Source organism: Lepisosteus platostomus, chromosome 3 (assembly GCF_059453375.1).
Source record: "Lepisosteus platostomus isolate fLepPlt1 chromosome 3, fLepPlt1.hap1, whole genome shotgun sequence".
Lineage (NCBI taxonomy): Eukaryota > Metazoa > Chordata > Actinopteri > Semionotiformes > Lepisosteidae > Lepisosteus > Lepisosteus platostomus.
This window is the reverse complement of record NC_142613.1, coordinates 19166385-19183355: the sequence shown is the minus strand read 5'-3', so window position 1 is coordinate 19183355 and position 16971 is coordinate 19166385. Positions and strand designations below refer to the sequence as shown.

The following is a 16971-nucleotide window of genomic DNA, read 5'->3' as shown; positions in this document are numbered from 1 at the left end:
TTAAAGAACTGCATGCATCTTGTTTAGGAAATACCAAATGCATAACTGTGGCATTTTTTTCACTTGTTGTTGACCATTTTTTTTAAATTAGTAATGGAAGTGATTTTTCAAATCTAATTTTATTTTTGCAGGTAACTGCATATTGGTTACAGTATGTTACAGAGTTACCTATGTAACACCCTAGAGTATAAAAGAACCATTACTTAAACCAGGAAGAAGAAAAACTAGTTTTACAGTTATTGAATGTTCCCACCTCCAAAGTCCGACTGACCTGAAACTCACTGCTGTATTTATAACATAGATGGTCAAATACAGTGCTGAAGGGCTGCACTGGTTTTCTTGTCACTCTTATCTTATTTATTTAAATTATTTGGATAAGAATCTGAATAACGTATTTTCGAGTTCTTAATAAGCTTCATACTGAAATGTACCTATGAAACGTGCAGAGTTCCAGTCTTTGTGAACTAGAATTGTATGTCCCTACAGAGTGGAATTGTTTTACTAATATTATACGTTGCTTTTATATAGTACTTTTTGCCCCGAAGCACCGCCCACTCCTACACACACGTTTAAGGATCCTTCCAGTTTCCGTTGCGGTTGTGGCTGACATATTTTTGGAACTCATTTTAACTTATTTTAAGCAAACCTCTTGCATTAAATGAATAAAGAAAGCCAGTATGCAGGTCATGACGCGGGTAATTATTTTGATTTCGCCAGCTCAGTGACGTGAGCTACCTTCGTGGCTGTGTTTGTGAGAGACGTGCTGCACGCGTCTCTTCCCCTCTGTCAGAGCACAGTGTGCACGACCATGTGTTCCAGGGCACGTACGCAGAGGCAATCCGCAACTAGAACAAGCGCAAATCGGCCAGGGAGAGGTCACTGTTAATTGCTTTGCCACGCCTTTGTAGCACAAATAATGCTGTCCTATACAAGCCTATCAACCGGTTTGACCCAGTGCAGTGCTATATGGCGTAGCCAGCAGTCACCATCCAGCCCCTTCGGTACTGTTCGAGCGCTGGTTAGTTGTGAGATTGGATAGCTATGGACCCACTGTGAATGCTGAGCGCAGAATCTTCAATATTACAGAAAATGTTTTGAGCTCTACACATGCTTACACGTTGTGAATTTTAAAACGTTAACATATGAAATAGAAATAACATTTGCTGCAAGGAATGATCCTTTTTAAATAACGATGAGCTAACCTGCGCTATTTAAAAATGTGAAAATGCATACAATAGAAACCAAATACTCGCTTTATATCAATAGATTATTTATCAGTTATTTATATATATAGATTATTTATTCAGTTGCTTATGAATGATAATTTACATTTCACTTAGCTATCTTCAGTAAACTACTGGGTGTCTCAAATTATTGCAGATGCGTAACCCGCTTTTTGCTGATCCTTTGTGCTCAAAGCAATAGACCACAGCTCAAGCAAAGTGTTATAAACAACTTGAGATTGTAGGGCGTGTGTCTTGGAAAACACGAGTAGGCCAATGGAGGCTAACATCCCTACCACATGGTTAGCTTGTTTACTACAAGAGCGAAAGAGTCTGGGGAGTAGGGTTTTTATAAAATGCGGCAACTGCATCTAATCTTCGTATTAACTAGAGATAGCTATATAGGTTAGTATAATAAAATATCTAGAAATAATTTGAATCAATGTAAATACAAATACACACAAAATAATACTGCTTTTTATCACAGAGCAGAATAATCAGTTGCGCCTCAAAAACCGCGGACTTTTCAGGTGCTAATCCAATCCATTCTGAAATCCAGTCCATGTTTGCCTTTAGAGCGTACAAGAGCCCTTCTGCTGGCTTTGAAAGCATCGACTTTAAGTTGCTGCCGGTCAGAGTCGAGGTTTAACCGAGGGGGTGTGTGCGGTATAAGAGAAGCGTAAGAGAAGGTATGTAAATCTTCATTGAAACTTATTTTGCAATGTAAGTTTTCACTTAAAGTGTTATTTCATGTTTTGATCCCGAGTTTGGATTGCACTAGATTTATCGAATTTGTGCTGCGTCGATCGCCTTTTTGGTGTTGTTTTGTAGAATTTCCATAAAGGGCTGTTCTTAAAAGAAGAAAATCGAATCTATTTTACTGGAAGTCTCTTTTTAAAAAACATGAGATCCTGTTATAGCCGAATTATAATTTATATATTACTTTTCACTAATAGTTTTTAATTTTAAGTTTGCAATTCAATGATTATTTTTCAGAGACGGTTATGATTTTATGAAGCAGGTCGATTTGGTTTAGAACGGTTGTGCATCCTTAAAAAAGGTTACAGTAAAAAAAACCTGTATTGATTTTAAAAAGAAAAAAATCAACAAGCTGTTCCATAAACAGTGGAGCCCCCCCTCCTCTCAACTTGCAAACTTCTGATCCAGTTACGTGGACACTGGGGGAGAAAGTTTTTTTTTTTAAAGAAAATAATTAACTGTTGTTAGGATCACCACACTGAGTGTTTTAGCGCTAGAAATGGGATGGGTTTTGCAATTGCATTGCAATATGTGCGCTTGAGCTTCAGTGCATTCGGCAATAGGACGTGTTCATATTTGGAAGCAGCTTGTGAAAAGATGCCGGGTGCAAAACCATGTTCCTGGCTACGCGGGTGAGGGTCTGTAGGGGGCGTTGAGAAGTGTTTCACAGGTTCTGTTGCATTGCTGCTGCGCTTCAGCACAGACCCTTCGGCTAATAACCATGCAGCCAGCGAAGGCCGTTTGTAATATATTTTTTTCTGTTTCTTTAAAGATGAGGCATAAAGTCAAACTAGACGTTTTCCAGCAGTTGTATCTGTCATGGAACTGAAATAAGTATTCACTCACTGATGCATACCATGAGTCTTTTTTCATGAAGCCTGAAACTGCCATGTGTTATTCTGGGGTGGCTTGGAAATGTTTCAGTATGTAAAAAGACAATATGATAGTTTTGTTTTTATGTAATAGGGATTTTACAAACAGGACCAGTATTACCATTGGTCAGCATGGCATTTTCTAATGATTCAGCACATATGGAGACTTCCACTGTATCCCGACACCAGAGTGTAGTATTCTATGGTTTTACACTCTAATGGAAACTATTTAAAAAAAAAGACAACAGTAATTAAGCATGACAAAGTATTTTTTTGTTGCATTCCCCAACAAAACTCGGAAACAAATTTCAGATTGTTGTATAGCAATTTAATTCATTTGTGGACAGCATGCTCTTATACTGATTAAATTGGGTCCATGAAATGACAAATGAGCTGTGTTCCCAATTTTATTGCACTGTATTTGCCAGGTATGGTGTGGGATTATGGGCTTGATTGAGCTGAGACCTGTTTTCATTACTTTCATTGAACATTTTAAGTTGGTCTCAGTGGTTGGACTTTCCAGCACTCGGTTGCAGTAGATTAGAATGCGTAACAAACCGTTATTATAACAGACCATGAGAGACGTGCCATGTGGTCACACTTTGCTTCATGCAAAGTTAGAATTTACGTAACCAGAGACCTTCTGTTGCAATGAATCCAGCATCATGACTTTGAGTCATACTGACGTAAAGAAGGAAAAAGAAAACAAAGCCAAATATGACTTAGTCTTAGTTAAATGAGTGGTTTTTGCTCATTTGATCCCAAAGAATTGAGAATATCATGGGTTCGAATTCCAAAAATGAGGTATCGCTTTCCTAGCTTTCCACAACTGACCATATAGTTTTAAACTAGCTAAAAGGGGGAATTGAAATATACTAATGATGATACTTTACATTTGTAACTTAGTACTTCATGGTGATAGATACCAGTTAAACAGCATCATTAAATGTCTCCTAAGGGGAGCGATTACTTGATTTACTCTTGTTGGCACATGTTGGGGGTGTATAGTCTTTAGTGTTCTTTAAAGTTTTCTCTCATCTAACCCTTGGCAAATCTTTTTACTGTATTTCCCGATTAGCTGCCAACTTGTGTGCTCATCCCTTCAAAACTTCATCTTGTCTTTTATTAATACATTTATCATTTTTTTTTAATTAACTCAGCTAAAGCAACATCAGAATCTTGAAAAAACAGATACACTGTTCCATCTTGACCTGCACAGCTAAGATAAGACTACATACTGTATATGTTCAGGCAGATAAAAAATAATAATAATAAACTTTATTTTACATAGTGTCTTTAAAGGTGGCTTCTCAAATTGCTTTACAGAATGACAACGACAATAAATAAAAAGAATACACAAGATAAAACACAATTACAATATACAGAGGAGACTGTGGATGGTGGTACTAAGAAAAGCAGAAGGGTGAGGAATGGAACCAGTTAAGTAAAGGCTCTTCTAAAGAAGAAGGTTCTGAGTCTGGATTTGAAGGAGTTTATAGATGGTGACTCTCTAATATCTTTGAGCAGAAAGTTCCAGAGCTTGGGGGCATAACAGGAGAAGGTCCTGTCACCCCTACAATGTAGACGGGCTTGAGGGACAGTTAGGAGACCAGAATTAGAAGAGTGAAGGTTGCGAGGTGGGGAGTAGGGCAATAATAGTTCAGACAGGTACTGAGGTGCCAAGCCATGCAGAGCCTTATAGGTGAGCATGAGGATTTTAAAGTCCACATGGAATTTGACAGGAAGCCAGTGCAAAGACTCCAGGATAGGAGTAATGTGATCACTTGCACTAGACCTGGTCAGGATTCTGGCTGCTGAATTTTGGACATACTGCAGTTTGTTCAATGTAGATTTAGATACCCAAGTGAGTAGAGCATTACAGTAGTCAATTCGAGAGAACACAAATGTGTTGATCAGCTTTTTGGCTGCAGTTCGTGATAGCATAGGGCGTGGTCTAGCGATATTTCTGAGGTAAAAGAAAGATTTTCACCTCAGAAATCTCAGAAAAACCTCAGAACCTCACAAAAAGTAATGCGAAAAGTTCAGTGGTACAAATTTAAAAGGGGTCTGGATAAAAAAAAACTTTCCCAACTGTTGGTCTCCAGTAAGAATCTGATATTTGATGGTGGCTGTTAGTTATTCAGATGCTTCTTGCTTCTACTGTACAGAAAACCGGCCATTTGCAATTTGATGTTCTTGAGTTTGAACATTCACTTTAGTTTTGGATCCAACTAAGCTTTCCATTTCTTTGAAATTAAAAATTAACACTTATCCCTTAAGGTTTCCTAGGATGGACATGATGTTGCTTCAATCACGTGCATGCTTTAAAATATCAGATGTGCAGTATCTTGAAAAGAATCTAAATTCTAAATTATATTGAAAATGAGCAGGTAATAAAAATAAAAGGACTTGAGTCCTCAAGCAGAAAGGTGAAAAAGGCACAAGTGCACATGAACTTGTTAAATTAAAGTTTGAATCCCAAAAGTTAAATCAAATGTTTGTATGTTGTCATCTTTCTCCTGGTAGGAGCTGACAGTACGTTATACCTTTGCTGTAGTTCGTCAATGGCGACGGTTGTGCCCAAACGCTTGGGGAAACGCTCCTTGCTGGGGACCTTGGTGTGCGCCCCATGTCCCTCTGGAGATGGCCTGCTTGTCCCAGGGCAGATTGAAGCTGTGCATTCGGAGCCTGGCGGAGCAGTGAGGTCGTGCACTGTAGCCCTGGAAGATGGGCAGCTGCAGGAATACTCTCAAGATAGCATCGTGGGGCCAGGTTTCCAAAGCCTCAGTCGCTTCAAGCTGTACCCAGGACAGAAGGTAAAGGCCGGCGTTCTTCAGAGGTAGTTTAAGGGAATCCAAATCACAGCAGATTACTTTCAACAGCTGCTTATCCAATTCAGGGTCATGGTGCCCTGGAGCCTATACCTGGAAGGACAAGACAGGATACACCCTGGAAGGGACACCAGTCCATTGCAGGGCATACGCTGACACAGACACAAATGCACACGCTCACTCCAGGACGAGTTTTCCCAGAAGCCAACTAACATACCAGTATGTCTTTGTACTGTTGGGAGAAATTCGAGCACCTGAAAGAAACCCACACGAATGCGAGGAGAACCTACAGATAGACCCTAATAATTGAATCCAGGGCTTCAGTACTGCAAGGCAGCAATGCTAACCACTGCCTCACCAAGCTTCCCTTCAATGAAAGTATCAAATTCAAAGGGTTTTATTGACATGATCGACGATTTACATTGTTGACAAAGCAGATACAATTAACACAATATTCACAGTAAAACATATTATTAAGCATTTTTCATACATATATAATTGGATCTATTGTGAGACAGGTTTACTGTCTGTTTCTCAGAGTGTGACAGGAGATCTCATACTGGGCTTCCAGCTCGACTGAGTTTCTATTCCATCTTCCCAGTTATAAGGGAAGCTATTTTTATTCTGGCATTTGTGGAAATTCTATTTTTTTTTATTTTAGGGAGGAATGTTATAGTAATTCCAGAGTATTTCTTGTCAGTGCGTTTTGTTTCTTCTTTCTGGCTGGTTCTCTGTGTATCATCTTTGAGATTAACCACTTCGTAGTTCTGATTAGCATATCATTTGGGCTGGTGTCTCTTAGTTTGCAGAATTGCCAGAAATCACTCTTAAATAGCAGCCAGCACCATAATAGTTTGACCTTCACTTAATTGCTTCATGGGAATTCATATATCAGCCATATTTATTACATTTCTTGTTGCATTTCGTATTCTGAAAACCCTGCGCAGATCTTCATTGAGAGGAAATGCTTTAGGCATTTATCAGTGTTGCAAGCACATGTGCTTACACAGTTCCTAAAAAATGTCACAGTACCCTGAGTTATTGTTCTGTTTCATTTCTCATTCAGAGACCGCCTCCAAACTCCTTAACTTACAAGCATCAAGTTTGTTGACCTTATCTGTGGTCTACACATAGACTCAAGCAGCTTAATCTCAGAAAGAGTAGTTTAAATGAGATATCGGATCTCGGAGACATTTTGTGAGCGTAGGTTTGTGATATTGTAGCACTGGGTTATGTCATTATGTCATTCAAGTGTATACGTTATGTGTTAACAAGAAAGCATTAACAGTAAATGGTGGTCATTTATTTTGGAGATGGTTTCTTAATTCAGGTATATGTGGATTCCTGACATTTTTGGTAAAAGGCGTCTGACACTTGTGATCTACACATAGACTCAAGCAGCTTCATCTCGGGAAAGAGTAGTTTAAATGAGATATCGGATCTCGGAGACATTTTGTGAGCGTAGGTTTTTGATATTGTAGCGCTGGGTTATGTCAGTTCTGTTTAAGAAACTGGATTGAGCACATTGTGTCAAGAAAGTGTTTTGTGAATACAGTTTATTGTGGCCGTAGCACAAGCATGAAATAAAACAGGTGATTTAAGTTTTTTTTTTTTACATACATGATCTAAAAAAGGTGCAGCACTTAATCTGTTTGGACACTGCGCTCTGTGAACACTGGTCTGCATACAGTATCTGTTTTCATAAGTGAAAGCTGATATTTGTTCATCAGTTTTGTCTCTAAACCCACTTTGTAAGCTTGGGTCAAATCCAGCCCTCAACTATTAAAAAGAATGAAAATGGAGGTAAGGAAACAGGGCTTCAACAAGACTTGCACATTGTCTTCCTCTGCTTTTTTCCCAAGCATTCTGTACATATGTGTTTCTTAGTTAATTTGTTACAATGACTTAAAATGAGCTTCCTGGAAAAAGAGTGATGGTTTTTGTTAACCAAAGTTCACCTACTGTAATCTGGAGTGCAGTGTACACTGGAAGAACCCTAAAAAGTATGTGATGTGACATACCCAGCATTATTTTTAGCAGATCATTTAACTGGTATCATTTGAACTAGCAAGGTAACAAGGTTGGAATAGCCTCTGAGCAGTAGAATCGTGGGTTTGATTCTGCCTTTGTTGTCTGTGTGCCTTTTACATGTCTACTGTGTATGTGGAATTTTAAGTGAATCCAGTTTTCCACTTACCTGCCAAAGACATACTGTGTAGGTTTAATTGACTATTCTAAATTGTGCCTTTATTGTAGCCCTGAGATGGAGTGACATCCCATCTGGGAATGAACAGTTTCCTATTTTCAGGTACCAAAGAATAGGATACCAGCTTGCTGCAAGTCTGATTAAGAAATAGCAGCTTTCTTATAATGAATGTTAACATCCCAATTGCTTTTTTTATGATTTGTAATTACGTCACTAACCAGTATGATACGTAGTTCACTGGAATTTCTTACCGTTGGGGCAATGGGATAAAATCACAAAGATAAGTGGTTAATTGCAGAACAGTAAGATTAAATGAAACATTATGCATTCTGATAGTTCTATATTACCCAAAGTGGAAGGGAAGTTATGATGTAGGGAGTGAGGTTTGCAAACTCCCCAGCTGAGCTTCTCCCTCCTGCGTAACTGTTTGTAGGTGTTTGTGAACTGCTGTGGGCAAGAGTATGCTGGGGTTGTGGAACAGCACAATCATGTGGACAATGAGGTGTCTGTGTTCCTGCCTGAGCTGAACCAGCATACCCTCCGCAAGATCGAGGACGTGTGGCTAAGGCGCTCCATGGGAGAGACGCCCCTGCCCCACCCTGTTTCCTCCAGCATCGATGTGCCAAGAAGGTGAGTGATTTAACCAGTATGTGCTAAAACAAGCCAGGCATTGCTTTTTTTCTCTGTTCAGGGAAGCAGTGTAAAGATAAGTTAATGAGTTTGAAATATTCCCTATCTGTGACGCATAAAAATCTGAATTGGGCAAGATTTCTATTATATTTTTTAAAAATATTAAGATGTTTTCTAAGTATGACAAGGTTTCTTGAGTTTTGATTGTATAGCTTCACCAAAATTTAAAAGTAAATCTCCTTGCCTGAACAATTTCTCATAATATATCATTCAGTTTAAGTAGTCAACTTATTTCCTTCATAAGTATATTGCCACATGTTCTTAACTAGGTATAAATTCCATACTTTTCTGTCCTTATTCAAGTGTATACGTTATGTGTTAACAAGAAAGCATTAACAGTAAATGACTGGTGGTCATTTATTTTGGAGATGGTTTCTTAATTCAGATATTTGTGGATTCCTGACATTTTTGGTAAAAGGCGTCTGACACTTTTGTTTCATTTTTATTGAGATGAAAGTGTGCTGCTATTTTTGAGTTTTTGGTTTATTTTTTTTGTCATGATCCAGCTACAAAAGTCCTGAGTCTGTGGATATGGATGAAATCATGGCTGCCATGGTTCTCACAAGCCTGTCCTGCAGTCCAGCGGTACAGAGTCCTCCTAAGAAAGAAGCTGTGTCTGGTGAGTAGCTATTGCTCCGTTAGAAAACTGTTTGGAATACTCAATGTATGTTATAGATGCTCATGTATTCATGACACATCTTGCATGTTGGTGATTGGTTCTTTGATCATTTTTGAAACCCTGTCAATGTGAGCTCTTACAATGGCAAAAACATGAGTTAAAATATTTTTTCTGGAGGGTTTTTTATTAAAGCCTAGAATGTATAAAACCTGAAGTTAATGGAAAATAGTATATGCAGTATGAGTCTTCCTTCTTACCTTAGTATACTTTTATTGCTTGTCTTCAAAATATTTCAGGGCAACCTGGCACACAGTCTTGGTCTCTTCCCGAATCAACTACAGTATTTCATGATAAAGTCAACCATGATTTCTGATTACAAATGAACAAGGATAGCTGTAAAGTTTTTAACATTTTTGTTTTAAACATTGCACATGTGACAAGACCCCTGTAAACATTGTACATATTTGTAAATTACAGTGTATTTTTTTTACATCTCTATGGGTTAATATTATATTCTCAAATATTAGTATTTGTTCATTGTGGCAATATCTATAATTAGTTTAAATGATTGTTTTTTTTAAACGTTTTGAGTTGAGAAATTAAATATTTTTGTGTACCAGTATATTACCAACTTCATGGTAAAGTCAAATAAAATCTGCCCTAAGAACATAAGAAAAATTACAAACAAGAGGAGGCCATTCAGCACATATAAACAGTTTGGTAGTTGGTAACTAATTCATCTGAGAATTTCATCCAGTTGTTTTGTAAAAGATATTGGGATATCAGCTTCAATAACATGGCTGGGTAACTTATTCCATACTGCTGCATCTCTTGGTGTAGGAGTTTGTATTAAGACATACCTCCTATTTTCAGTTTTTAATGATCTTCCATGTAGTTTCAACTTTTGGCCTCTGTATTGTGTTTCTCTATCGATTCTGAACAAGCCTACCACATTGACATTTTCAGTGGTTTTAAGGATTCAGAATACTTGAATCAGGTTTTCTTGTACTCTTCTGCCTTCTAGGACTTATTTCCTAAAGCAGGGTGCTTTATGGGTGCTAAGTCATGTCTGCTCTCTTTGTCTTGTGTAGGGGACTGTGGCATAGCTGTTGCTGGGGTGACGGAGTGTGGTGAGCTGTCTGACAGCGGCAGTAGTGGGTACTGGAGCTGGGACCTTGGAAACACAAGTCCCACCCCTTCACCTCCAATGGCTGAGGACGGCCCTCAGACCACACCCATCGACGAGGGACTGGACATGGAGCTAGACCATGTCCTGTTTGATGAGCCCACTCCAAGGAAACGAAAGGTAGCCAACTATTTCCAACGTACTCGCATAAAGACCTACTAATCAATAAGGCTCCAAAATCTAAACATCATTATTCAGAATTGAATTAACCTTTAGTTTTTATTGGTGTGACTCAACATTTACAGTAAAACAAATGAGTAAACATTTACATACGTGTATAATTGCATATATTATGAGACAGGCTTGCTGTAAGTTCCTCAGTGTGTGACAGGAGATCCCATACTGGGCAGTCAGCTCTACTGAAATTCCTCTCCATTCCCCCAGTTGGATGAGATGCTGTTCTGATTCTGGCAGTTGTGGGAATTCTGGGTTTAAATGTGTTATTTTAGGGTAGAATGTTTGTATAATCCCAGAGTGCTTCTTACAATGTAGCCGAATGTTTGAAGACAGTTTGAAGTTGTCATTAAAGTGGTGTTGAAGACATGTTGACAAACTTTATAGCATGAACTAGGTATGAGCAGTTTAAGCGTTTTAACCTTTAGAACTAGGAACCGGTCACTTTGATATGATTTTCCAGTATTCTGTTTTTTGTGTTGGTTGATCTATAGAGTCTTTCTTTTATTCCTAGAACTCCATGAAAGTGGCTTACAAATGTCTCTGGCCAACCTGCGGAAAAATTCTAACTTCTGTGGTCGGTATCAAACGGCACATTCGAACGCAGCATCTAGGGTAAGCACAAATTTGTTTATCCTCTTTTAAATGTGGGAAGAAATGTGAACTATGTATTGACCAATAGCATGATTCAACTATTGTTTGTAATTGACTTCACAGCTCTCAATTCAGACAGAAAAATTCAAAAAGGACGGTTTCAAGTTATAAAGGGTTACTGTTGATCCAGGAGGTTCACACAGTTTGGATTCCTTTAGAGTCTTTCAATATCCACCTGTTATTGATTCCCATTTTAAACCCCTTGGACATGACAGTCTTCTGTCTTCTTTTAGGAATTCTGAACTTGAAATCTGGAATCTGGAAAATTATTAATGAGATAATTCCTAAATTGTCAAGTTTGCTAAAGTTTGTGTTAGTAAAATTATGTACAAATAGTGTTCAGCATTTTTGGTGCTTGTTTTATAATTGTATATCTCATTAGATCATTAGGTCCAATTTAGTAAAAATATATTAATTGCTCCTCTGGACCATGTTAATACCATGTCCTTATTAACAGTAACTACTTAAATGTAGTTGGGATTTTTGTTGAAAAAATGTCAGATTCTCATTTAGTAAATAGTAAACGCTAAACAGAAGGAATGAAATTATGTTAAATAGTCTCTGGTATTAATAATCAGCATCATCTTTAAACTCTCCTTGAGAGACTGATAAGGTAAAATTAGTGGCTGAGATATAGAAATGCAGTTCATCTTGTTCTGTAATCAGAGAGTTTTGTGGTTTGTGCTGGAAATCCACATAAGCCAAAGTAATTTAAAGGGATATCACATGATAAAGTTTTCAAGAATGTTTTTTGATGACAACAGCTTTTTTTCTGCCGATTAGATGCAAAAAACGGATTTGAAGGTAGTAATGTCTACTGTCTTCACGTTAGTCTGAGCTGTTGTGCGCCAGTACCTTCGTAATGGATAGATTCTTTTTCTTTTTCTGTTTAGACAAAGCAGTGATCTGGAGCGCTCCCGGAGAGAGGAGGATTTTTACTACACTGAGATCCGTAGAGAACAGGAGGCAGCCCCTCCCTGCTCCCCTCAGCTTTCCTGCGCTTCTCCTCCCCGCCCCACCCAGCAGGGCCCCATGGGGCCTGGGGTTTGCGTATCAGAGCAGCCCACTTCAGGGGCCCAGCAGCCCAGTCCCCTCAGTCAGTCAGCCCCCAGTGCCTTCTGGCAGGTGCGCTCCGAACATTCCTACCAGGTAAGAAAATACACTACAGACTGGCTTCAACTGTTGTTTGTAAGACTGGCAATGCCAGTATGTCTATACTGTCAGTTACTTATTCAGAAATTCCTTGCAGTAGTTTTTCAGTAGATCTGAGTGGTTTAAAAAAATATTTATATTATTTATAGTTGTCATTGTTATCAGTGCTTCATAACAGGTTTTACTATATGGCCATTTCTATTTGGCCTGGTATGCCCCCAATGGAAATCTTGCCTTTTTTGATGAGCTGTATTATTTTTTCACAGGCCAACCCTCCCGTCCAAGTAACTCTGTCTCCCGTGTCCCCCAGCACATTCTCCTGGACACCTTCTCCTCCAGTCCTTCAGAGCCAACAGGTAAGAAAGCAGAGAGTGGGTTTACAAGAGTCTCCCACACCCTGGCAGATTTCAAGCTCTGCAAAAAAGCATAATTGTTTTCTCGACTCATTACCAAGTTAACTATTGGGTTAAGATTGGGAAATCGACAATGACTCAAACAGAGATTTCCTTTTCTCCCTTAGTTTACTGTAATAAAACCAGGTTAAAGCATAGCAAAGTGTCATGAAGCATTGTAAATAACAGAGGTAAGTCTTTGGCATTTTATTTAGCCTTTTTATCCCATAAGACCCCAAAGTGCTATAAATGGAGGAATTGAGCACCTTTATTCACTGCTGAAGTGGAGCAGCCAACTCGGTGAAGAAGCAGATCAGGTGGAAAAGTGAAAAGAGATTTCAAATTATTGGAGCAATTTAGGCAAGACAGATTATTGAAGCAGAAAGTAGAATTTAGCCAGGATATAATACACCTACTCTTGTGATCAGTGCCAAGGTGTCCTAAATGACCAAGTGTTCAGGACCTTTAATCAACACCTCATCCTAAGAGCGCCACCTTTCAGATCACAGTGGCCACAGTTACTGTAGTGAGACATAGGTTTGAAAGCTCTGGTTCAAAGGGTAGAGCCTCCCTCCTACTATTCCATCAACACTACTTGAGGCAGCAAACTGATTTTAATTTGAGGTCTCCAATCCCAGTGCGATCCTGGACCATGCTGCTTAGTTTCTTTGTCAAGTATGATATACAATGTAGAAAATCATGATCGTAATGCATAGTGTTGCCATGGAGAGTAAATGAGTGTAAGCTACAAAATCAGAGGTTCCAGTGTACTGTGATAATTGTTTTACTCACTCTCTTACATGACCATACTTAGCCTGTCCTGAATCTTGTAGCTTGGCCCTACATGAAAGCAGAGTGATGACACAGCAGTTATAACCCTAGTCAGTTAAGTCGGTTTAGTCAGTTAAAACCCTTTTCAGTCCAGCTAGAGGCATTGTAGTATCCAAAACTAATACTTGTACACAAAATATGCATTAAGTATTGTTTCTGTCTGAATCTTGTTACACAGTACTCAGTGTTGTCACTTTGAAAGATTGTTGAAAACTGAATTTCTGAACAGTGATGGGTCTTTAGTACATTTTATTTGTATTACTTTTTTTAATGTAATTGGAATATAATATAATCTGTAACAAAATATCTTGACCAGTTTGTCCTCTTTTTTTACACAATATTGCCATCTAATGGTCACTATATGTAATTGCCTGTTTCATTCAACCTAGAGGGAAGAAAAAATCCACACTAGTCTTTTCTCAGCAACTAATTTTGTCTATTTTTATATACAGTACCTTGCAGAACCATTCACTTTTTTCCAGTGATGTCTCATTTTATTGAATTACAAATCATGCATATTATTTTTTAAAATTAATACATTTAATCAAGACATGAATGCTTTTATGGGTGAAAGCAGTGAGTGCTTTTATGGGTGACAGAACATAAATGCCAGTAAAAACTGTAAAAAAAAATCCTGAACTAAAATATGCTGAACTAAAAAAATATACATATCTGTAATTCCACAAAATTGGGTATCATTGGAAGGGGGTGAATATGTTAACAAGGCCCATTGTAATGCACCAAGAGATTTGTGTTTCAGCTTTACTGTGCTTTTCCATTAGTGTAAGTATGCATGGATTGGACAAGTTTCGACACCTTTTGGTGCTTAATGTCAAAGTGCTCTTTATCTCCACAGGTGGCATCCTTTCGTAGCCGTTCGGTCAGCGTGGGGGAGCAGTGGCTGCAGCAGCACAGTGTTCCTCCCAGGACGCACGCTGCCAGTAGCTCGCCACCTCGGGGACACAGTAGTTCCAGGTCAGCATCTCTCAACAGGCTGGATGTTTTTGTTTTTTTGTGAAAAGCCCTCTGTTCGGTGGCATTGGATGTAGTATGAGGAGAGAGTGAACAGTTGATGGCAACATGCTAGGTGAACAGTTTACACTTGACTATAATGTTGCTTTTGCCATTTACTGACGTTTAGGTTGTCATGTACACACATCCTTAAATCAAGTGTTTGTTTTTTTTGGTAAAATAGTAACAGTTACAATCAAACTTGTGAATTTATACAACATCTTTACACTTTCAGTGGCATTCCAAAACGTAAAGAGCTGCTTTGTATGGGAACACTCGGTAACAGTATAACTTCAATGCTTAGGGAGAGGTTGAAATCTCTGTACCTCCATTTTTACATTCCCAATTAGTTAATAGTAGAAAAATTGTCCTTGCAAATGGAATACAGGTTTTAGAATTCTTTTTCCCGAATTATGGAAAGAGAAAATAAGCGAAGAAGGGAGGGAAAGCCAGATTTCGATGAAGGTTGTCAGCAGGAGTGTAAACTTGCTGTTATTAATCCTTTACAGAAAGACCAGAGGAGAGGCAAAGAAGTGCCGCAAGGTTTATGGGATTGAGCATCGGGACCAGTGGTGTACAGCCTGTCGCTGGAAGAAGGCCTGTCAACGGTTTCTTGACTAAAACTCTCCAGGGAAGATGACAGAGACTCTGACTGATCAAGGGGGCATTAAGAAACTTGTGCAGCTCAGTACAACCGTTTTGTGCACATTTGACTTCCCAGTCTGGACCTGCACCTTTTTAACTGTATGCTTCCTGGGAACTCCAGATGGGATTCTAGTCAAGGTTGTTGCTGCACCTCCCCCACACGCTCTGCTCTTCCTCTGTGTCATTGATCTCTGTCTCATCTTCTTTTTCTCCAAAAACAAGTCGGCCTATTCTCGAACGAAGAGGACCCAGCTGCCTGTCATTAATCAGTCTTCCTCCAAACTGTTCCCAGGCACTAATTTGTCTCAATGGGGCAGTCAGTTTCCCAAGGTGTGGCAGTATTACCAGTTTGACAGCCTGTTTACAGATGTGTTGGAACCTGTGTCGGAAGCAGACTTGTTTTCTCATTCAGCCGTCATCGCTGACTCCTCTCATATTTCTGCTAACCAGTCAGCTGCTGCATATTGGTGAAGCCCAATTGATACCGTCCATAAATAAAAGGCTGATGTCGGTGTGCATAGATTTAAAGAGAGTGTGGTTTGTTAATCTGAGCTGGGAGACACTAGAGGCTTTGTCCTGGAGACTTGACCTTCTGATGTACTGACTGACTAAAGACACAATATGAAGTGGCACAGTAAAACAAGATTCTGTACATTTTCCTGGGACCTGTGAAATAGATTACACTGTGTCTCAAGATGATGAAAAAGAGGAGGAGCATGCTCCCACAGTCAGTCAACAAGGCCATCCTTCTCTCCATTGAGATCTCTTTGACATTGCCTAAGTATTGCAGAGTGAAAGCTCCCTCTTCTCCCTTACTTCAGAATCCTCAGGACTGCAACTGTCTGGGAATTTTTTTGGTAGACTTTTTACTACCTTTTTTGACAGTGAATTTGTAAAGCTTAATGTTGCCTGTGAAAATATAAATGAGCTGTTTTGTACTAATTTTATGCTCTGCCAGACAAAACTAATCATGTTTTGCCGGTTTTTTTTATTAATACTTTGCAATAATAGAAGTACATATTACAGTATTTCAAGTACGCTTCTTAAAGGTTTATCTGTGATCAAAGCTTTAACTTTTCTTTCTCTACAGGAAAGCTTTTCTTTAAATGTTTTCTTTTTTTTCTTATAAGCCGAAGAACCTCTTTATAAGCATCCAACATCAGCTTGAAAGATTTTGTGAAGTGCTAAATGTTTTTTTAAGAGCCCTAATGTCCACTTCAGGGCCTTTGCAACAGCGTGTTATCTCTCTGAATTTCTTAGTGACGATTTTTAAATATTTTTATTTTATGGGGTTAAGAAGGAGGTGCTGTGGCAGTCTTAAGAGATGGGGACCCTACATTTGTAGGCAGAGTATTTTCTTTTTCTAAAGAAACTGTGCAATATGACTAACCTTGTGTACTTTAATTTAGTTTGTTTTTTTTGCTGCCAGGAACTTTTCAAAGCTATATTAATGTAGTTTATACATCTGCCAGTGGTGTAGTTCTCCTCTGCATGTGTAAGTTGCACACACTTTAAAATCTGAGTCTGCCCCAGGCTATAACCAGACAAGTACATCTCTTTTGACTGCCTCAGTATTCTGATAGATGTTCATTGATGATTACTAAAACTCTAATTCTTTGTTGTGCCATCCAGTTATCAACCCAGTCCCATTTTTTTCTACTTCGTAATGTACAGTTTTTTGTGTACATTATCATTGGAGCCAGCACCTGTTTCATACCTGGTATGG

General features: G+C 38.7%; 1 protein-coding gene across 1 annotated transcript; it reads left to right on the top strand.

Moving 5' to 3' along the window:
- Positions 1–1661: 1661 nt before the first annotated feature.
- Positions 1662–16634, top strand: znf395b (zinc finger protein 395b). The gene is made up of 10 exons (XM_088624814.1): positions 1662–1912; positions 5381–5670; positions 8325–8521; positions 9088–9200; positions 10292–10506; positions 11075–11175; positions 12108–12363; positions 12633–12722; positions 14446–14564; positions 15110–16634. The coding sequence occupies exons 2-10, from the start codon at positions 5419–5421 to the stop codon at positions 15219–15221; spliced, it is 1455 nt and encodes a 484-aa protein (XP_088480940.1). The 5' UTR covers positions 1662–1912; positions 5381–5418; the 3' UTR covers positions 15222–16634.
- The last annotated feature ends 337 nt before the right edge of the window (positions 16635–16971 follow it).

Coding starts and splice junctions, on each gene's coding strand:
- znf395b (XM_088624814.1), top strand. CDS start 5,419: ATGGCGACGGTTGTGCCCAAACGCTTGGGGAAACGCTCCTTGCTGGGG. Junction 5,671..8,324: donor AGCTGTACCCAGGACAGAAG/GTAAAGGCCGGC, acceptor AACTGTTTGTAG/GTGTTTGTGAACTGCTGTGG. Junction 10,507..11,074: donor CCACTCCAAGGAAACGAAAG/GTAGCCAACTAT, acceptor TTTTATTCCTAG/AACTCCATGAAAGTGGCTTA.